This window comes from Periplaneta americana, chromosome 16 (genome assembly GCF_040183065.1).
Source record: "Periplaneta americana isolate PAMFEO1 chromosome 16, P.americana_PAMFEO1_priV1, whole genome shotgun sequence".
Taxonomy (NCBI): Eukaryota; Metazoa; Arthropoda; class Insecta; order Blattodea; family Blattidae; genus Periplaneta; species Periplaneta americana.
The window spans coordinates 48,909,171-48,932,815 of record NC_091132.1 but is presented as its reverse complement, the minus strand read 5'-3'; the positions used below and the strand labels follow the sequence as shown (position 1 = coordinate 48,932,815).

The window sequence follows — 23,645 nt, the reverse complement described above, 5'->3', positions numbered from 1 at the left end:
CGGAGAGCCCCAATATTAGGGCATGTACATTTTTTTATATAAAGGCTTATTAAATGCAAGTGGAGCTTCCAAATCGACATGCTTCAATCTGAATTTTCATCCTTACCCGAAGATGATATTTAAAAAAACAGACAAAAAGTGAGCTATTGAAATGTTGAGATTAAATCATTCTACGGTCGGGATTTGAACCTGTGACTTCTACTCTGGGCAGCAACCGTTCACATTCATTACAGACATTGTTTAGTGTAATATTTGAAATTGTTGTAGTTACATGTAGGGGTGCTTTACCTTAGAATGCATCGTTGTTAAAATCAGAGTAGGCCTACCATCTACAAGCCGCACAGGAAATGGAATTCCTCATATTTCGTAAAATTGCTGTAAAACATCACATGAAGGGAAGGGAGATGACAACATATAATTCACCTGAGTTACAGGACGTAGGCCTATACTGTTTTCGCTGTAAGAAAAATCCTAATGTAAACATAAGCACGTTGCTGTCATACCCGTGATTGGCTCCCAGTCGAAACACTCACATGACGCAGGAAAATATAGTTCGTATTTGGAAACCACAATCTTGTATTATTTGAAAATAAAAAATTGAATTCTAGTTGTTAAATACGATGAAACATTTAACTTCACTCATGTGTAAAACGCTATGTAAAAGAAAAGCTACTTTTATATTTTTTTATGTACTATGAACGCGGATGAATACCAACAGTAATACCGAGGTAGTCTGTTCTTGTAACAAGCTGGCGTCACTTGAGCTTGTAGTTGTTCACATAAGCTAGTATTGAAGTATGGCTTCTGTATCCTTAACTGTCCATTGTGAAGACATAAGACTTAAAAATAATTTAATTGCAGTAATTATAAAGTAAATGTTTCCTAAACAAATGAATGCATAGTAGTGAGGTTAGGCCTACTTGACGATTAACGGGAAATGTTTAACATGAAACAGAATGTACAACAGTAGGTGGGAACACGTACTGAGAATCTATGGCGCCAAACAGTGGCAAATGAAGCCTCACTTCAGTCACGTGCTATTGTTTACATTAGGATTTTTCTTACAGCGAAAAGATTATAAATAAGGTTCTGCATTAGCAAGCAATGTCTCAGATTTAATTGACTTGCGAAATTTTTCTTTAAACTGGAATTCTTGAAAATCAATATTTTTAATCCTAGTCCTAAATGGTCCCCGTCTGCGTATGAATTCTCCAATATCACTATTTGAATATGAAGTCATATTACGTTATAAATGTTATTATTTCTGCACTTTTACGGAAAGTTACCAAGCACAAAATATAGGTAGAAAACGTGCTCGCGATTGTGTTTTACTAATGACAAATTTTATGCGACAATTCATTGGTAAAGCAAATTAAACTGTTAGTATTCACTAGTGTTTATCACTAGTTATGACAATTAATACAATTTATGCAATGGAAATTACTTTTTTAACTTATTTCTAATCTGTCGCTAGTAAAGTTACTAATTTTGTTTAATGCAATATCCCCTTACGTGCTTGATGGAGTTAGTCGATGATCTTGTTGAAAAGTCGACATATTGGTCAGCGAGTCTCTCAAGAAACTCCGAAGGCAAATTGTAGTGAACATTGTACGAACATTTCAACATCTATCAATTGCTTAGTAATGGCAATAAGTTACGTCACATTCTTATGTCAATTGTTTAGCAATGACGTTACGTTATGTCACAATATTCTGACCTAATTACTTAGCAACGGATCATTCAGATCAAATGCAGTAACTCCATTGTAAATACTTGTACAGAATAAATGTGGTATCATATCCAATAGAGAAATAAAGGAAAAATAATAATTAATAAATTGGTGATCCTATTTTATTGTGAATAAAACTCTTAAATTTCGGTTTAAAAAGTTGCTTAATTTTTATGTTATTTCGAAACAAAATAAAAATCGGGGTTATTTCACATTTCACGACTGTTTGACTGTCGTCGTGTAAAATATGTCAGATACCTATCGTATATTCCTATAAAGACTAGAAGTTTGGAACATCAAAGGAATCTTAAGATTCTTTGTACATTTTAATAATACTTACAGTTTTCTATCGCCACTTACATGCGTAGAGAAATGTGTGTCAATCCTCCATTCTGTACTTTAATTTTTTTTTTAACCTTGGGGATTTAGTGAAGTGAATGAATTTTTAATGGCAGGCAGAATAACTATCTCATGCCCCCATGTTTTAAATTGCTACCAGTGCACTTCATTAGAACCAGGTACCCAGCTTCGAAGCCGTTAGCCCTGTGAACTTACAATATATTTATGTTCCCCTATTATCATAATTCAGTGTTGTTATCTAAGAAATTAGCAAGTTTTTTGTGATAGTAGAAGAGAAAGAGTGGGGGAAGGGAAGTGGTCCGTGGCCCATTTCACTTTAAAGTCACTCAAAATCCGATTTAAATATTACATTCAAAATTCTGTATTGAAATGAGATTTGAATATTAGTATGTCTAAAATGTTGTACATATATATATATATATATACACATACATACAATATATTAGGACACCTTAGGGTGGGGTTCTTCCGTTTCCCATCATCATTATCATCATTGTTCCACCAGTACTTCACAGTCATACTCACTCTGAGAGGTCCCGAGCCTGGCTTCCAGAACAAATAAAAAATTAATGGAAGTTGTACACAGTGTGTTTAATAAAGACTTATTAATTTTAAATTTCGTAAAATAAATTATTCCTCTTAAAAACACTAATTTCGAATAAATTCGTGTTAAAAAGAATTCGCGTGTATACGAAATGTCGCGAGGTTAAACATAATGTTAAGTATTTTTTCTTAGTATTATGTCTTTTTTCTGTTATTTAATTTTAAGACAATGTTTTTTGCATCTTTATGTGTTCATAGACTGTAAATTAAAATAAATAAATATGTTATTTCGATCTGAAAAGCCTTGAAACATGAAATGTTTGCTTTTATGAGGCTGAAAAATTTTATTTTGCGAAAATGAGGTGTGCCTATTAATAATCGAACATATAAAATGCATTAAATTTATTTTACTCTTAATCATGTTCACAATCCTTACAATTAAGAACCAATTCTTAAATGTCTAAATATAATAACATCCAACCGAGAACGTAAATCTTTCACGTTCCATGAATCCCCTGTCATTTTTATCTTTGTTTCGTGTAGTTCTCTATCAGATTATCGGAAGATACTTTCCGTATGGTCCTAAGAACGCCTTCTAGCCTGATTTTCTTCTGAGCTCACTTTTCTAATCACTTTCTTAGGTGTGAAGTGCCGGAGATTCGCCTTGCATTTGTCTACCCGTTACCTAGGGATCATTACAAGCATAGAAAAGATCCGCTTTGTGATATAACTTGATGTCAAGCTCTTATGTGAGCATTATTGTCACAAATAATATCGGAGTTTTTTTTTATTATAGAGTATAGTAATACATGAGTTTGTTTCCTGATTTTTAACGCTTACCTTGTGAGTATACACGTTTAAAAAGAGACAGTCTTCGCTTCCAGTATGCATTTTCGTCACCACATGGTTCTGTGAGCATTCGTTCCTTTCCATGGTGGCGTCATATACTTCGGTCCACGGCTCCGGGGGTTGCGGTGCCTGTGTAGAAACATTTCATCACCTTCAATCGTAACTGATAGAAACAGTTTTTGGACGTAATTTCCGGTTTTATTTGGGTGATAGAATATTAATTAATATTAATTGGGTGATAGAATATTAAACTTCGAAGGGGTGGAAAAATTCAAATATCTTGGAGCAACAGTAACAAATACAAATGACACTCGGGAGGAAATTAAACGCAGAATAAATATGGGAAATGCGTGTTATTATTCGGTTGAGAAGCTTTTATCATCTAGTCTGCTGTCAAAAGATCTGAAAGTTAGAATTTATAAAACAGTTATATTACCGGTTGTTCTTTATGGTTGTGAAACTTGGACTCTCACTCTGAGAGAGGAACATAGGTTAAGGGTGTTTGAAAATAAGGTGCTTAGGAAAATATTTGGGGCTAAGCGGGATGAAGTTACAGGAGAATGGAGAAAGTTACACAACGCAGAACTGCACGCATTGTATTCTTCACCTGACATAATTAAATAAATAACATTAAATCCAGACGTTTGAGATGAGCAGGGCATATAGCACGTATGGGCGAATCCAGAAGTGCATATAGAGTGTTAGTTGGGAGACCGGAGGGAAAAAGACCTTTGGGGAGGCCGAGACGTAGATGGGAAGATAATATTAAAATGGATTTGAGGGAGGTGGGATATGATGATAGAGACCGGATTAATCTTGCACAGGATAGGGACCGATGGCGGGCTTATGTGAGGGCGGCAATGAACCTTCGGGTTCCTTAAAAGCCATTTGTAAGTAAGTAAGTAAGGTAGAATATTAAAACACAGAATTTTTGCTTTACCCCTAGATTACAACACATACGCACTCACACACATACACACATAAATATAAACTTTTGAATTAAAATCTGCAGTTGCAGCTTTCCTCTCTTTAACCTTAGTACATTAGAATGTTTAAAGAATTTAATCTCTTATTCAATTAACTCATTGTCACTCCAAAAAGAAAATTTTATTGATATTATTACTGAAATTTTAATAAATTTACATCTGTTTGAATGCAAGCTAGAAACAAAGCTGGCTTCGTATTTACATGTTATGTCAAATTATGGTTTATTCGTTAGGACATAGTTTTGCGTTTTTTCATTCATTCCTTCATTGATTCATTCATTCAGTGTTCTGCCCAAGGGCAGATCTTTCACTGGAAACTCAGCGTTGTTTTTTAATATTGGTTTAAAATTTCATTTTTGGCGGTTAATGTTACTTCCAACAATATTCCGTTTTTGAAAGAACAAGGTTTGTTATGTTCAGAAATTTTTTCGTAGTGACAGTGACGATGAGCATATGAATTAGATCCACGCGACATTTTGTTAAGAATGCGCCTGTTCCATCAGTGGAAGTGGAAAGGAACTGTTGAAGTTGTAGATTTTGTTGGCTGACAACAGACAGTACCAAGTATAAACTTTTGTTAGCTGACAATGGACAATTCAGAGTATGAACTTTTGTTGACTGACAACAAAAAATTCAATATATAAACTTTGTTGGTTGACAACAGGCAATTCAAGAAATAATATATCTTTGTTGGCTGACAACAGACAATTCAAAGTTTAAACATTTTTGGCTGATAACATATAACTGAACGTATAAAATATTCGTTGGCTGGTAACGTACAGTTCAAGGTATAAATCATTCCTGGCTGACAGCAGACAATTCAAGTTGCAGGCAGATCTTTGCTGGGAAGTAATATTGATAACTGATAACCACTATTCAAAGAGCTGGATTCCTGAGAATTTTCCGAACTACAGACAGTCTCGACGTTGACGGAATTTATATCGGTCGACCACTGTAGGTAGCTGTTTGTCTCCTCGATTGCTTGGCGCAATTCCGTCATGGATAATAGTGTATCATCCAGTTATTTTCTGACCAGGGGCCTGTTTCATAAACACGGTAATAATATTAAGTAATGCTATTAGTCATGAAATTAATTGTATTATTATTATTAACAATAATAATAATCCGTGGCGCTACAACCCACGAAGGGCCAAGACCGACCAGCCGGCTGCTGGCCTCACGGCCACATGCTGAAGCAGAGGTGGACGATCATCCAACCAGAATGGAGGTATCGTGTGGTTAGCACGATGAGCCCCCCAGCCGTTATGGCTGGCTTGCGTAACCGGATTTCGCTACCTATCAAGTGCATCACGATGCTGGGTGGGCACCGGTCCCATACACTGGCCGAAATTTCATGAGAATATTTCTTCCCCCATGAGGACTCGAACCAGCGCGCATTCCGTAACGCGAGTCCTAGACAGGATGCCTTAGACCACGACGCCACGGCAAGCAGATGGTGCGTTGCTGCTGTAGACAATTTTCAGCAGGATGCCAAAATGTGCATGATGAGGAGTGCAGTGGGAGGCCAACCATCATCACAGACAAACTTGTGGAGCAACGCACAGTCTGCTTGCTCATGACGTTAGCCCCATAGACCTGGCACAGCTGACGATCAATTTCAATCGGCGCTATGCCCTGTGCATTCAAAAACTTTATCACTGACCGCACTTCACACTCGGCGGGAGCTGGAATAGGAGCGTCCATTTTCAACCAATGCAACGAAGATACCGAGAGCACTCGGGAAGTTCCGCTAGCGCATGCGCCATGCCAGAACATTACTCTATCACATACACGCATATGGTTTGCTAGCTGTGGGAGGAGTGGGAAAGTTACTTTATGGACGCGCCTCGTACCAAAATTACATGCAAGAGATCTAGGACAAATTACTAGGGAAATAGTCCATAGTATAAGTTCTGGATCTCTTGAGTGCTACATTGGTAACAAGTTTAGAATGGGGGTGGGAGCTACAACAGTGCATTAGAATATACAGGTAAGTATCAAACGATTTTTATGTTGAAAGTGTTTGTGGCTACTAACAGTCTAACACCAAGTATTTACCACTACAGTATATAAATGTCACAAAGCCAATGAAACAAAAAAGAAATTGTGCCTCATTTGTTGTAATTTTTCTGGAGAATTACCCTATGTGCTATAATTTGTCCACTTTCTACTTCAGTTCACTGTTCACTCTTGTAACCTTTTTATGGTATATTAAAGTGATTATAAACATTGTGCTGGTACACCACCATTCTCATGTTGCTCCTGAACATTTGCATCCTGCAAGTTGCCCTCTTCTTCAGGAATTGCATAGTTGTTCAAGTCACCTTTTGAAAGATTGCAAAGCACTACACAGGCATTGACAACCTTACCAGCAAATGTGAGGTTCACACGCATACTGCTGTTGAGGACAGGAAATGTTTCTTTCAGACGTCCGATTGCACATTCTATTACCCTTCTTGTTTTATATGTGCCCTTACGAATCTCTGTTGAGACTGGTTAGCAAAATTTTGAATTACTGGCAGTATCAGCAAAGATTTTAGAGGGTAGATAGGATCCCCCAATAGAATGCCCTCAGGAAAAGGTCTCCAACCATTCTCCATTCTATTATTTAAGCCGCTTAGGCCCAATTGTATAAAACTCCCTGACTAAAGATCAACTTTGATCGAAGATCGAAAAGTGAACCGAGTTCAGACACTTCTTCTATTGTATAAAACTTTTCTGCGATCAAATTACCTTGGTTCAAATGCAATCTAAGTTCACGTGAAAAGGATTTGGCAACATCGCATAAACAGGTGAAATACGTGATGCGCGGACAGGTTTGTTCAGTTTTGCCAATCTAGCGACTTTACCTCTTTTTCAACAACAATTTCTTTTAACTTTTATATTGCTTAAATAGGGATTTAGTGACCTTTTTAGCAGCCTATAGTGACAAAATTTAATCTTTCTTTGTTGATAATGAGAAATCTAGCGACTTTACAACTACTTTTTGGCGACTTTCCGTACACTGTGTTGGAGACACTGGTTTTTTGTGCAATGTAAATAATGGCGGACAATAAGAAGAAGGCTGACTGTTCTCCGAGTTGTTATCATGTTATAGTGTTTGATTCTGCTAAACATAATAAAGCTTTATAAAACGACAATTTTCGTTTAGTAATACAGTTAATTGAAAATTTATGAATGTACCTATCATATACGTTAATAATTAATGGTTGTTATAAACATAATATAATTATAGGTTATGTTATTTGATACTGCTGAACACGATAGAGCCTTATAAAATATAAGATTGTTTGTGTATTAAGGCAAGAAATTGAAAGAAATATGTATATGTATATGTATATATATATATATATATATATATATATATATATATATATATATATGTACCTATCATATCTATTAATATTAATAATAATGGATATTTTATTTGCACAATCTGTCACTCGTATATTTCAAACAGAAAAGAAATAACTGAACTTGGATCATCTAACTTAATCGGAGAAATTTCTTCAGTCAAAGTTGACTTTAGTTTGAGACAAATTAATCTCAGATTAGACTTTATACAACACAAAATTCCAAGTTCAGCTGAAACAAGGATCAATTTAACCTCTGATCTGAGATTAAATGGTTTATACAATTGGGCCTTAGTCTCAGAACTCGAGGATCATTGACACTTCCAGGCCAATTTGCGCAGACATAGTAGAATTCTAAGTGTGGTCCACATACAAGCATTACATTCAATGAATGTTTTCCGTGGCGATCTACAAATGCTGGTTCAAACATTATCTGGTGCATCAATGTTTACCAATGTCCCGTCGACTAACCCACAAACTAGAGACATACGTCCCAGTTCACTGAACCTGCCTACTGTTTCACCACAGTCAACTGGCCAACGTACGGTTTCTTCAAGAAGTGTGTAATTTATAGCGTCAACAACTCTGTGCACAATTCTACAAACTGTGTTTTTAGAAACTCCATGCATGTCAGATACACAATGGTATTGTGCACCACTACCCAACCAATGGAGGGCAATTTGTAACTGTTGCTGAGAAGTTAACGCTTTATTCCTTCCTGTGGGATGTTCTAACAAGTTATCAATTCTTTGAAGGACATATTCAGATGTTTCAAAATTTAATCGAAACTTTTCATTATATTCGTAACTTTCTTGCATATGGTTGTAGGATATTCGTTGTCTAAAATTTCTTGGACGTCGGACAAACACTCCCTCTTCATCACTATTTGAGTCAGAATTATCCATTTCAAATGTTTTCACGGTTTTATCTTCAAAACCTAACCCTACATTGGCATTTACTTTTTACAAACAATTAAACTATTACTTAAAATACTGTCATGGAACTGACGTTAATAATATTAATACATTTAATTATCTTTGCTGCTTTATGAAACACTTTAGTAATATTATTATTTATTTTAGTAATATTATCAGCCTTTACAGTAATAAATAATATTATTAACTATTACTTTTATGAAACAGAACAGTAATAATATTACTTAATGTTATTACCTTTTTAGGACTATTATTAAATTATTACTTTTATGAAATAGCCCCAGATAAGGCAACGCCTACGACCGGATGGGGAAATGGGCGGGCGGGGTTAACTGTTTTTGTTCGGACTCTCACGCGACACTGTTTTTGAACAGTGCAAGCAACTAGGCTACACGTGTACAGTCTGCTAAGAATAAATGTAAAATAATAGGCGTAATTATTCTGTTCCACATCGAGTTTTTATTTACAGTTCGTATGTTCGTACTGCATCCGCTCATGCTGTCAGCAGATTATTTCAGGAGAAATTACCAGGTAATCGAGTTCCAAGTCGTCATGCGATTCATAAATTAGTTAATCAATTTCGGGAAACGAGAAGTGTTCAAGATAAGAATCGAAGAAGGCGACATACAGTGCCCACAGAAGAAACTCTTGATCACATTGGAAATCACCTGGGAAATTCTCCTAAGGAATCTCCTAAGCAGATGCCGGAAATGTGTGAAAAATGGAGGCAGGCAGTGACAGCTTCTCTTTGTGTGACATGGGTGAGTACATAACATTTAAAGTGCATTACAATTTATTACGTAATCGCTCTAGCATAACAAGTAACCGCTGAACCAAGGACTCATGTATTGCCCGGCCGGCACAATCCCTGTCGCAGCTCTGGTCAGACGATAATTGGATGATCCAGTATAACACTATATTAGCAGTATAAGCTGTGGCGTTACCCTGCTGAAAGTTCGCAGTCTAACATGTCATATGTTAGTTTACCACGCATTATACTTCAGTTTTGTATGGAAAATTGATCACAGGTAGTTTCTCTGCTACGATTAAACTTAGTTTAATATGCATGGTCACGTTGCATCACGTAATAACATATTGGTCGACGCCAAGGAATTCTGAATGAGGTTTCATTGTATGATGAAGAAAAGTTGTTGATTTTGAAAAATGTGCCTCCATAATATTTCTGTAAAAGTACTTCTGAAATTCATTCTTAAAAACAGATTGTTTATCTTAAAATTTTGAAAGCAAATATCAAAATTGTGCTACGAACATTTTAAATAATGTGCTTTGAGGAGTAAAATGTTATAAAAATTTTGGATTTCCTTAAAAGTGGCTGAAATATATGCATCTTAGTGAATTCCTGTCTTGCGTTTTTTTTTTAATTTGGGCCCCAAATGTAATACCAAAACTAATCTCAAATTTAAGTTGTTGCAGCAACGATATTTCTGCATATCAAAAAATGAAAATTGTGCATCAACTAGAAAAAAAATCAAATTTAACCATCCCCCCCCCCTAATTTTTTTCAGTAGATTATTTTACGGCGCTATATCAACATCTTCGGTTATTTAGCGTCTGAATGAGATGACGGTGATAATGCCGGTGAAATGAATTCGGGGTCCAGCACCGAAAGTTACCCAGCATTTGCTCATATTGGGTTGAGGGGGAAAACCCCGGAAAAAGCCTCAACCAGGTAACTTGCCCCGACCGGGAATCGAACCCAGGCCACCTAGTTTCGCGGCCAGACGCGCTGACCGTTACTCCACAGGCATGGAATGAGTTTCTAAGAGGGTGCTCATAAGCCTTTGTTTTCTGTCGTGAACATTTATGACAGCTGAGTGTTTACTTTTATTAATGGCATCATACCTTGAATCGAAGTGATCCAACAGGTGGTTTTGCAAATGGAATTCCATAGAAGGCCAGATATTCTTTGCCCCACACTGTCTCCTGTCGAACACCTCTCAGCTTCCCTTGTTGTACCTGCACCATAGGGTTTTCTTCATCCGCCAATAATGCTCGGTGCCATGCTGTTAACAGCAGCAGTATCTGGATTGCACGCACTGCCATTCTTTCATCTGATAGTTTCATTCGGAATTCATTTCATTAATATAGCAACATCTGACGTTTCGCAATACTTATTTCCGCCGTTTTTAACTTCCTGAGTCCTACTTATGATGACTTTAGCTTTTCATTATATAGAATATTTCTTACATGTGCGATCATTTTAAATACATCTACTTCATTTTGCGCAATTATATTAGTACAGTACAAGTTTTTTCTTCTAGTTTGATCTCCGGGACGAAATTAGGCTTGAGTCACCTTCTGTCGCGCGTGCATGTTCATTTCACGCTGTTGCTTGTGTAACAAACAATTTAGGATTAAAATTCTCACCGGCAGATGTCATTGGTTAGCGTGCTTTACCTGTATTCCGGGACTACGCTCTTGCAAGGGTTCGTATCCCTCTTTGTTGGGCTTTCTTTTCCAATATGTTTTCCAACTTTAAAGCGACTACCATATGAGCAGTTCAGAGCAGAAGTGGTGTAAGTCAAAATTGGGTAATGAGGTTTAAAATAAAAATTTCTGTAAAAATACAGCGCAAAGTAGCAATTAATTTCTTAATCTAACTTATGGTTGAACACCTACGTCCTGAATTTTACCTACATATACTGTTTTCGCTGTAAGAAAAATCCTAATGTTAATATAAGCACGTTGCTGTCATACTCGTGCTTGGCTCCTAGCCGAAACACTCGCATGACTCAGGAAAATATAGTTCGTATTTGGAAACCATAATCTTGTATTATTTGAAAATAAAAAATTGAATTCTAGTTGTTAAATACGATGAAACATATAACTTCACTGATATGTATAACGCTATGTAAAAGAAAAGCTACTTTTATATTTTGTTATGTACTATGAACGCGGATGAATACCAACAGTAATACCGAGGTATTCTGTTCTTGTAACAAGCTGGCGTCACTCGAGCTCGTGGTTCACGTAAGCACGTGGTACTGAACTATGGCTTCTGTATCCTCGGTGTGTGTGTGGTTATTAATAATAAGAGTGGAAACCCTCTCAAAGGCGGAGAAAAACAAATAGTCTTAAATGTATATAATAAGTTAAGTGAGTTTTAATTACAGTAATTATATAGTAAATGTTTCCTAAGCAAATGAATGCATAGTAGTGAGGTTAGTCCTACTTGACGAATAACGGGAAATGTTAACATGAAACAGAATGTACAACAGTAGGAGCGAACACGTACTGAGAATCTATGGCGCCAAACAGCGGCCAATGAAGACTCACTTCAGTCACGTGATATTGTTTACATTAGGATTTTTCTTACAGCGAAAAGATTATAGTCTAAGATGTGCCTGAGAAGCGCATCATTCGAGTCGCCATGAAGCAAGAAATTGTTACTTGGAATTGCTGCCAGTATATACGATCGATACGCATCCGGCATCGTGATTAATTTCGGGAACTACAATGAGTAGCGAAATCTGGTTTCCTAAGCCAGTTAAAACGGCTGGAAGGAATCATCATGCTAACCATACGTTAATCCCGAACTGATTGGAAGGTAGTTCACATCTGTTAGTTTATGTGGATGTAAGAGCAGAGATGAACTAGTCGTCTTTGGCCCTCTATGACTATCTCGCCCCAGATACTTTCGTTTAATAAATAATTTTGTAAAATGGTAAAATTTTACATCCAAGTTCACCATATAAGCTTGACAGATGGATAAACATAAATATTATGCTGATATGGAAGGGTAGAAAAAGAGAGAACTTGCACAATTGTGTCGCAAGTGTATATGAAAACATATTTGTTCAGTGGTAGGTTATACACAGTATAGCATTATTATTTCTGCTGTAACGGATGTAATTATTATTATTTGTATACATAAATATGAACATGTTTTTGCATGCTCACTCTAATTATGATTTCCTCCAAGCGTACGTGTAGGTGATAAACAAATTGACTTAATTTCACGGATGTAAATCGTAAGGGTGCCCATCTGTGTCTAATGTTAGCAAATCATCATTAATGATATTTGATCCAATCGGATGTAACGAGTGTTTTTATTCGTTTAATTTTGTGCAAAATAATGTATAAGTTAATATCGTCGTCATGCACATGATTCGTGTCCGTTCCGACTGTATATAACTTTTCCTGTCATCTTCTCTGCTTTAATGATGTTTTTTTTTGCTAGTTTTAATACAGAAACATGTAATGCGTTCAACACGTCTTGTTCTGTGTATTTCTACATCAGTGGCAAAACATCGTATTTTTGGGAGAGATAAGAATTTTGTCGTGTGCAGTTTTCATGACATGCCTTGACATAATTGTAAGGGTGGATTAATTTTGCCATACTATCAACTAGCTTAAAGCTATAAATAAAGTAAACTAAAGATTATCGTCATTAACAAATTTTATTTAGGTACAATCGTATTTTTTTTATTAAGTTACTTAAACTTGTTATTTTAAGAATATTTATTGACATACAAGCATATCAACTGAAAATAAGATAATATTGTAGGCTTAGGGAAGTAAAAACTATACATATTGTACTAATTTGTAAAACAACAAACGTATCTGATGATGCCGCAATTCAAGAGCGAAGAAAACGTTAATACGAACATTTAATTACGTAATATAAAGGATCTGTACCTTGTATATGGCATGTTAAATCATTGACGGAAAAATAATAAATCCATTTAATTGAATTTCAAAGACTTGCCTGAAAATTCCCTCAAAATGAATTGCAAAATCTTAAATTTAACTGCTCGTATAAACAAGAATGCATTGTTGAAAATCAAATTGGATGTGTATTTATTATTTATCGGTATGAATATGGTCCTCCAGCTTGGGGATTGGGCGAAGGGCTAACAACCCATCACCGTAAAAAAACAGCTTGTTACGAAACCTTCAAATAAGCCTCGGAATGGGACTGATTCTCTGGCACGACCACAGTAGACTGGATTGGTCTAGCTGAGGATAGGGACCCATGGCGGGCTTATGTGAGGGCGACAATGAACCTCCAGGTTCCTTGAAAGCCAGTAAGTAAGTATGAATGAATAGTAACAATAACTCTGTTACATTTTCAATACAATATATCGCCAACAATACTATTTAATCAATTTCAGCATGTGCTCTATATAATTCGATATGAAAGATTTATTCCGTAAAGAGTTGGAGTTTATTTTTCAATTTACTCTATACTTCCTATCGGAGTAAGAAATACTCGTAATAATTACACCACCAACAAACCCAATGCTTAAAATAAACCTCAGCCTGCCTTTCACAAATCAGTTTCGTTTCAACAATGAATAAGTTTGAATACCTATGTTTCTTTGCATCGAGATAACTACAACTAGTGATGGGCGAAGTTGTTCTTTTCCCGGAACAGTTCCGACGGTTCCGGTTCCGAAAAAATACTATGTTCCAAATAACAGTTCCGAAATAACAGTCACCAGTGGTGATGAGTCGGAGTCGTTGAGTCGTTCAAACGAACGGTACAGTACCCTCCCTCTTCACCATGCAGCTCACACTGGAGCACTCATAGGCATGACATAGTACACATTCTTATCTATAGATGGCACTGCAATGCACATTCGAATCGATTTTGGAAAATTGCTGTGCATGCGGACAGAACTCAAAAGCTTAATGTTAGTAATTACACAGCTGTTGACTACAAGGACAGAATACAACACTTTGTTTTCGTACATAAAGTTATAAAGACATGGTAGCCAACTAAAAAAAAAATAACATAACATTTAAAATATATGGTATGTAATTTCTGTTCTCTCTATTACATAATAAAAAAAAAAACAAATCATTAATTTTTATTTTTACTTTTCTTAATGCACAGTTATAATAATAATAACAACAATAATAATAATAATAATAATAATAATAATAATAAATATTACAATTTCATAAATAAAAAAGATATATATTGGCAGTAATGAAACCTGGAAACCCCGCAGTGGGTTAGTAAAATATTGGAATCGCATCTTTACCAAAGTGTAATTTAAACTTCGCATTAAACCTCCTCTCCAAATCAGTACTTATATGGGCAGTTTCCAACAAATAATGCTACAACATTTTTGTCGTTCTTTGATAACAGAGAAGATAGCACAAAAACTTGTGCTTGTCAGACTTAACCTCAACAAACGACTTACAGACATTGTAACTAAACCACTCATTACCATTTACGACTTTAACCTTTGTATAGAATCAGCTGATCAATGAATTAATAATAGTATGCGTACTTTATGACTGTAGAATGTTTATAAAACAGAATTAGTCAACTAATGGTGAAATAAACCATAAAGCGGGAATGAATATTACAGATTATTAAATACTTACTATAACATTACAGATGATTGGCCAGTCTTACAAATGTTGATATTAAAGTTCGCGCCACCGCAAGGATTTCAATTTCCATGCGCCCCCCTCCAACCACGTGAGAGTTTCAAGTACCAACTTTATCCAACGAAGTTCCAAGTACAACATAAAGAACAACGAGAACAGTGTAACTGCAGCTGTCGTTGGTTCATCGGAACAAGCTCCGACGTTCCGACTGTTATCTCGGAGTCGGAACATTATACCTTGTGCAACGCGGTACTGCGAGCCCGCAACAGCTGGGCAAGTGAGCAGCTCGGAGTCGGAACACTGTTATTTCGGAACAGGAGGTTTCGACCTACTGTTCATTTTTGCAACAGTTCCGAGGGAGTCGGAACATAGCAACGCGGTACTGCAAGCCCGCAACAGCTGGGCAAGTGAGCAGCTCGGAGTCGGAACACTGTTATTTCGGAACAGGAGGTTCCGACCTACTGTTCATTTTTGCAACAGTTCCGAGACCGGAACAGTTCCAAAATAACTGTTGTGTTATTTTTTACCCATCTCTAACTACAACGTCTTTGGCATCGAGTCTGATATGCTTCGTCAGATCGACTTGATGACATCATCAGTGTTTTCTCTATGAAGAAAGTGAGAAGGAAATCTTTATAATTCACAAGAAGCATGTATTTTGATTCAAATTTTAGCACTGCCTAGGGGCGGCACTATACCTAAATCCGGCCCTGCATTTGATATTGGCTGGCCTGCTGATCCGGAGCTGCGCTCGGGCTTGAGTTGGATCCCCCATTTGGTCTCATTGAATGATTTCTTCCGAGGTTTTCCCCAGCCGTGGGACTGAAGCCGGATGGTCTATGGCGAGTCCTCAGCCTCACTTCATTTCACCCCCTTTGGTCTGATTACCTGGTTGGGTTTTTACCGAAGTTTTCCCCAACCATAAGGCAAATGCCGGGTAATCTTTTGGCGAATCCTCGGGCCTCACATCTTCTCACTACAGCTCCCCAAAATATTGTAAACAAATTGTAGAAAATTACAAAATTGTAAAATATTGTAAAAATTGTAATTGTAATATTGTAAAATTTTGATTTGTTCCACATCTTAAAGCTTCATTGCTCATCTAAGATCTATGGAATATAATAAATGAAATGGAAATGAAATATAGCAATTTAGCGGCTTCTTCACTTTCATAGAGGGTTCATAAGAAACAAGTTGGCGACACTGACACTGACTTCAGTGTTGTCAATATAAGCCTAGATATAAGTGAAAAATCGTGAAATTTGTGTTTGGGATTAGCGACATTTTTGGGATCGGGTCGGATATTTTAGAGAAAAAGGGTTTTTCAAATGTCCCACTCAACTGCAATGATTCCCAGATTAACGTTACGCATTCAACTTTCCGTTAATATATTAAGATAGAGATGTCATGGTAGAACTAACAAGCAAACATTCTGATGGGGGCAGATAAAAAATTTATTTTTTTCTTTCACCATGTTCATAATGTCAAAAGAAGTGCTTAATTATACTAATTTGGGCCATTCTGACGGATTTACAGGTGATAGATTGACAGGGATATAATTTATGTGTTGGCGACACTGCACTGCTCATTGGTGAAATGGAGAATGGAGGTTGGTTTGTGTAGGGTTTATTGATGGTTAATTTCTGTTACGAAGTTAATCGTTTTTATGTGCTGATGATGTGCCTTGCTCATGCTGAATTATGAGATCTGTAGGTGCACCGAATTTGTAATATTAGTCATTCTGTTACTAATTGTGGGTGATGTGAAATCGGCTGAGATAGCGTAGCCTAAAATGTGTAATAGGAAAAGTTTGTTCAGTGTGTGCCTGGCATGGTGCCGGGAGGGACGCGTAATCCCAATTACTTCTGCAAGTGGGCTGTAAATAAATCTTTATTCTGGTTTTTACCTATCGTCAGATCATTTTATCGATAATTTCTTTAAGTTACTGTGTAATAATAGGCTATAATTTAAAATGTAGGGTACATGTTTGTGCATGCGAAAGAGAAAGATGGAAGCACCGGTACACTTGCTCCGCTTCTGTGGTATGAAAATCAATTATTGTAATTGCAGGATAAACTACAGTGGGCCACGGTGTAAACAAAAGAAGAGTTTTTTTTTTCGTAAAAGAGAAGTAATTTCCCTGGACCAAAAGCAACTTTCGAGCAAACAACCCTGTTCCTCCCTAGATCAACCTCCACGCATCACCGACCAGCAATCGAGGAATGCTATGGAATGATGGACAGAATGATTTTGGCGCCTAACATTGAGACTGAAACATCCCAAAGAAAGCTGCAACTGCACTCTTGTCTGCCACAAGTGTCATTGCTGATTTTTCAATGGAAAATCCCAGGCCTGGTAGGGGACTCAGACTTGGACAGCCTGTTCAGGCTGAGTGTCTAGACTAAGGTAACAGTTAAATCATACACTTTGGATGTTATAGATTGGATGGGTATACTTCGCACGAAAACATGACGACCTTCCCTCATCCCCTTTACCAGTTAACTGCAGGCACGCGCAAGGGATAAACCCTTAGCCGAGTTGCCAATTCTTGAAGTCATTGTGATTTGCGAACGTTTTTCAAACTGTGTTCCGTGAAACCGCGATTTTCAGAAAGACTATATTATCTTTGTAAATATATCTTAATTTATAATTACTAAAACAAAATTGGTATAAAAATGAACAAACTTATTTTAAAAACACTTTATATTTATATTTTCACTAACATGTTTTGCCTAAATAAACAAAAAAAAAAATGCAGACTTCTATAATAAGTGTTAAATTCTCATGTTATTGAAGTTCCAGAATTTTATACTTAATTAAGAATGTTGCGCCGGTAAAATTTTCTGAAACTGTGATCATTGAATAGTTATAGAATTTATAGTACAAAAGAGTAAAGTTAGATTTTATCAGCTTCCCCTTGGGTGATAATTTCCACGAATGCATAAAATCTGTTTACTCTAGTATGCTATACAATATTTTATTCATTACTGGTATGTAAATTTAATTTTAAATTGTAGGGCTTTTCTTTGTACTGTGTTGTTGGCGAAGAAGTTCATATATATTCATTTTACTATTGCTAATATGTTGGTTGTCATGTAGAGTGATTTAAAAGCATTTAATTCACTGCTGTAAGTTAGAAAACTTTTAAGCACTGCTGTGAATAATGTCATTATTTAGGTTGCTAAGGACGGTGTTGCTGTTGGCGATATCTCTTTCGCGTGCTGTTCACAAACTGTTCGGCGAAGTAAATCACGTATAAAATCGTCTATCTTACCGAATTCTGTTATAATTTGTTTATTTTCTCTTCAGTTGGTGAACCGTAATTCTTAATTTCTATGCCCATATATCCAACTCCGCCGGTTGCGTCCGATGTTAAGTGATTAAGATTTATACTTATTAAACTGCCTGAACTTTCGATTACTTTATGGATAGAATTTCTAACGTTAGACACAATTTTAACACTTTGTTTTCTTAGCTACGCTCCTCTGCAAATAAGATATTCTGTTTTCTTCGACGGTGTTATTTATTGTTCTTGTCGTGATGGTCCTGGATCTTCAGGTGTATCAGGAGGCCTGGCTGCGGATCATCTGCTCCAACACTCATTAATCATGGCCGGAATAAATTAGATATATTGAAGCGCACAACGGTATAAAACAACACGTCGACAAAGACACTTAGAATGGATGAAACCCAACAGGTAGAGGCAATGACTACTAGATTTGGCAATGCTGGGATCTATTGTATTTCTGCCACGCGACTAGGGGTTGAGTAGAGGATGGGGGTTTATGAGAGATTACCTATTCCAAGAAGAGAGGCCGTCATGTTTCCGAGCCAAGTATAATAGCCTATATAGTGAGCATTCTCAGAGTGCTGTTTTCCCACAATAGAGGTTCAGGGCACATTCTTTCGTATTGGAGTGTAAAGAGGCTGGCAATATGTCAGTCATAAGAAAACACTGAAAATTTAATTGAAGTATAAATACGCCTATAGGCTCTTGACCCTTATTGTGGGAATATGGCTTGGACAATGCTTACTGCATACCTACTTAATTACCATTGAATGTTAAATATAAAATTTGTAGTAAGTGTGTAAAAGTTATCGTGTGACTTTAGTTATTATGGCAGTTAGATTTCATAGTGGCAGAATAAACTAATTAATCAAAGGAGTTAATATATGGATATTACTGCGAAGTTTCTTCTGTCACCCTCCCTTCCCTCCAAACAAATAGAAAAACTTGCATTTGTATAGTTATCACTTTTAGGTTAAAAGAATTTAACTATTTGACAACTGACTTTTGACAGTAGTCATTGTCGGACAGCCCCTTAAGGTATGATATGAGGTAGGGAATTCCAATGACGAGCAATTGAAACAGTGAATGATGAAGAGTAGCAGGAAGTGTTATGAAGGGATATACTCAATGTGCTGGTGATCTGAGGTCGAGTATTTAGGTTATGGTTGGAACATAAATACAGGAGACGGCAGGTAACTTGGGATTGAGTTGTGCAGAATTTGAAATAGAAGAGACAGTGTAAAGCTCTATGTTTGTTGAGTTGGAGCCAAGATAGAGATACGAAAAATGGTGAAATATGATCGCATTGTTACACATTGCACACACATCTTATACATGTATTATGAACATGCAATTTGTTCGAAGAGTTTGGGGTTAAAGGAGCGTTGAGCGACTTCCGCCGATTTTGGAATAGACACCAACGCACTTAGGTTAGGTTAGGTTAGGTTAGGTTAGGTTAATTTAGGGTTTTATTATCCCGTCAAGATGAAGGTGAAAGCGATTGAGTGTGATTTTTTGTTTTCTATGTTGGCAGTTCAAGTGTGTCGGTGTCTAATCCAAAATCGGCGGAAGTCGCGCAACGCTCGTTTCACCGCAAGTGAATAATAAACATGTTTTTTTAGAAGTGTGCTTTACTTAATAATTCCATCTTAATTCGTTATCAAAATATATTTCTAGATTTTTTGCGATAGGTGAGTACAGAATTTCAATATTATTAAGCCTAATGGCATTCGTTGAAAGTGTTTAGCAGTCTTTTAGCTCTGATGATTGTAGACCTGGTCGAGTGGAAGATAAGGCCTCGAGGCCTTAACTCTTCCAGGTAAAATAAATTATTATTATTATTATTATTATTATTATTATTATTATTGCTTGAGTGTTGGCTGCATTAATTCTAAGTCTGAATCTGTTGGCCCATGTTGAGACTGAAATGAGATCGCTGTTTAATTTTCAGATGGAATAATTTAATGTATCAGGTCGGAAATGTACATAATTAGAGTTGGTGATCATCAGCATATAAATGGGTAGCGACAATGTACTATGTTCATTGAGACGTCATTGACATAAATTGAAAAAAAAAAAAAAAGTAGCAGATCGAGAACAGAGCCTTGTTAAACTCCCCCTTTCGTGGATCACCAAGAAGAAGACGATTTCCGTCAGAGATGCTTCATCAGCGGCCATGCAGGTATGATTCCATCCAGCTCATAGTACTGTCAGAAAGGTGTAGAGTCTGTAATTTGAGTAAGCTGAAATGAACAATTCGATATCCGCAGAATTAAAAGTATTACTCAGATCGAGGAGGCATAGTGTCCTCTCACAGTCTAGTATATACAGTCACGAAGCTTGAGTTGATGAGAATGCTAGGAACTATGCAGGTATTATTTCGCATTGTCTGTGATGAGATGATAGTAGCGATCCTAGTGGTTAGCAACTATCTATGGACGCATATTTCCTACATATTGAGCTTCGTGACTATATATATATATATATATATATATATATATATATATATATATACTAGACTGTGGTCCTTTCCTCTGTCCATTGCATTTCGAATGTTTTCAGTTACCTAATTAGGGCTGTAGCTGTGCTATGACCTAATCTGAATCCAGATTGAAGTGTACCTAAAAGTTTATATTTATTCAGTTAGTCCATCAGCTGTTGATTTATGATTTTTTCGAGAGCTTTGGAAAGAGTGGAAAGGATATTTATGAGCTCATTTAGTGTAGGAGGAGAAGTGGTTTTTGGTAAAGGCTTTACTATTGCCATTTTTCATATGTCAGGATAGGTACCTGATACATTGGAGTTATTAAATATATGAGTTACAGTGGATAGAATTACATCTATTATTTTATGTAGGAGAGTTATATTAATTTTGTCTATGTTTTGAAATCTTGTCCTAACATACTTTTCATTGAATGATTTTCTTACTTCAGCTGGGGTTATATATTAATTGACAACACATTTTTGTGTCTTGTACAGGATAAGAATATAATTCCGAGCTGGGTTTCATCTTTTAAACAGGGATCTGGAGGAGGGGAAGTGAAATGTTCGTTAAAGTTATCTAGTGGCAATTTAGTGTTTATTAATAGTCAGATTTTCTGTTTTCAGAGATGCTGTAAACTTGTGTTTCCAAAAAGGTCTCAAAATCGTAGGAAATGTGTTAACTCATTAATGAATTGTGGGATGTAAAGGACAGTGAAGCGTCTCTTACAGCCTCTCCTGTCCTATTCCCAGCCTCACCTTCACGTGGTACATCCTGATGGTGCAAACGAGGCTCTGGGGACTGAGTTACAGCAGTATAACTGTCATCACTTTACAGAGGAAATGCTGTAGACAATAATATTATGAAGTCTAGATACTGGCATCCCTACTGCTACAGTATGCAACTGTTTGGTAATGAACTGTGACCTAATTTTGGGATGCCTTACTACATTTGAACTTGGAAGGAATGATAATGTTAAACAGTTGATTATGTTCAAGAGAGAAAAACCTTTTAAAATACATCTGGCTACTTAACATCACAGCTCTCACGTAACACGTCTTACTAGGAGCACACCTTGGAAGCAAGTGGATGAGAAGATGGCCGCAGCTTCTCCGCATGCATTCTCCTGCTGCCACCTGCCGTTCACCAGTTGACCTACTCCTTAGCGCCTAGTGCATGCTGCCACCTGTCGGAAACAGCAGGCACTTGCCATGCTGTGTTTTACACACTCTTAGTCACTAGACGCTTCACATGTTCTTTAAAGAAGGAAACTTCATCTGGCCAAAGTGCATCTTTTCTGGAATTTCCAATTTTCCAGCAACTTTATGCGGATATATGAAACTGACATCAATATCTGGCCAAACGAAAATGTCTTCATGATTCCTGTAAAGTTTCATGAACTTCACTTCAACACTACACGAAGTAGATCATCTGTTCGATTCCACTGAAGTTACTTGGGCAGGATACTTATAATATGATGACTCAGAACGCCTGCCTCCTCTAGCAGCTTTCAATTTTGCACAAGAATGTAATCCCCTTGTTGTAAATCTGTGTAGTCCACTGGTGCTGGCTGTCTTTTTGTAGCTGCTGATACTGCTTCACACTCAGTGCCACTGTTTTGTGAATCATCTTGCTGTGGTCCTGCAACAACTGGACCATCATCATCATCCATTTCCTCAGATTCAATACTTCTGGCACTAAGACTTTGGCCTGGTGAAATATTGATTCTTTGGCCTCTTTTCTGTCCAGCTGCTGATGGATTGCTGTTCAGATCTCCATATCGCAGACATTTCCAGAAAAGATACATCGATATTGCTCTCTACATCAGTCACATCAAGTCCATGATTCTGTTGCTGAGTTAGAACTTGACTTCTGTCAAGTGGGAGTAATCAAGTTTTCCTAAAGCTATTCCGAATCGAAACTTGTAAATGTGACTCACAGCTCATGTTCATAATCTTCTTTTTCAGCAGTGAAGGAAATTTCACTTTCGTTATTGCTCCCCTGTTTCTTTAATCTTTCCAAGCCATCAGCAATTTCCTCCACTTCAAAGAACGAAGACAGCCACATCCAGGGGTTGAGTTAAGTGAGTGGAGTATTTTTGCCAGCATGCCAAATCTATTGCCATTTTCTTCACAAATGCTGGAGACATGGATAGATATGTGACTTGATAGGTTGTCATCAGTTAGCACTTGTGAACATGATTGCTTTTGAAGATAGGGGAGAGCAATAGAAGAAAACCAGTCTTCAAAATGCTTTGGTTGAACCATCCACTCTTCGTATTTCTATAACGACAACCCTTTGGTCCTCGAACTGTCCATGATTCGTAGAGATACTCCGACATGTGATGGAATCATCTCTCAATTTCCTGAACAGGCAAACATGACACATGTCGCAGATTTAGAGAACTGCGTCACTTTTTCTGGGTGCTTTGTTCCTCGCCTACAAACTAGGAGCATCTGGTAGGTTTGTTCAGGTGCTGGGCTGAACTCCCTCTAAAGTCGTCTTTAAATTGTCAAAATATTCATTGACAATCTGGAGAGTGATTTGTGCTCTGCTCGTTCAATATTTTCGCCTATTCTGTTAGTTAGAACTGGATGTCGTTGAAGGAAAGATTTTCCCCAATCTATCCCAGGCATATTATTAACAAATTTATTTATTGTACACCCATTTGAGTCAAGATACTGTTGTACAGTCACGAAGGTGATACATTCTAAAAGGAAAACTCCACTCACTTGCCTTAATTAGTTTATCTT

At 36.8% G+C, this 23,645-nt stretch overlaps 1 protein-coding gene across 1 annotated transcript in view; it reads right to left on the bottom strand.

The window, feature by feature from the left end:
- LOC138716230 (esterase E4-like) overlaps positions 1-10,840 on the bottom strand; it is a 52,317-nt gene extending 41,477 nt beyond the window's left edge. The window contains exons 1-2 of the mRNA XM_069849078.1: positions 10,619-10,840; positions 3,473-3,610 (exon numbers count right to left, since the gene is read on the bottom strand). Of these exons, the coding sequence (XP_069705179.1) occupies positions 3,473-3,610; positions 10,619-10,840 (360 nt within the window). The remainder of the gene's footprint in view (positions 1-3,472; positions 3,611-10,618) is intronic.
- Between the last annotated feature and the right edge of the window lie 12,805 nt (positions 10,841-23,645).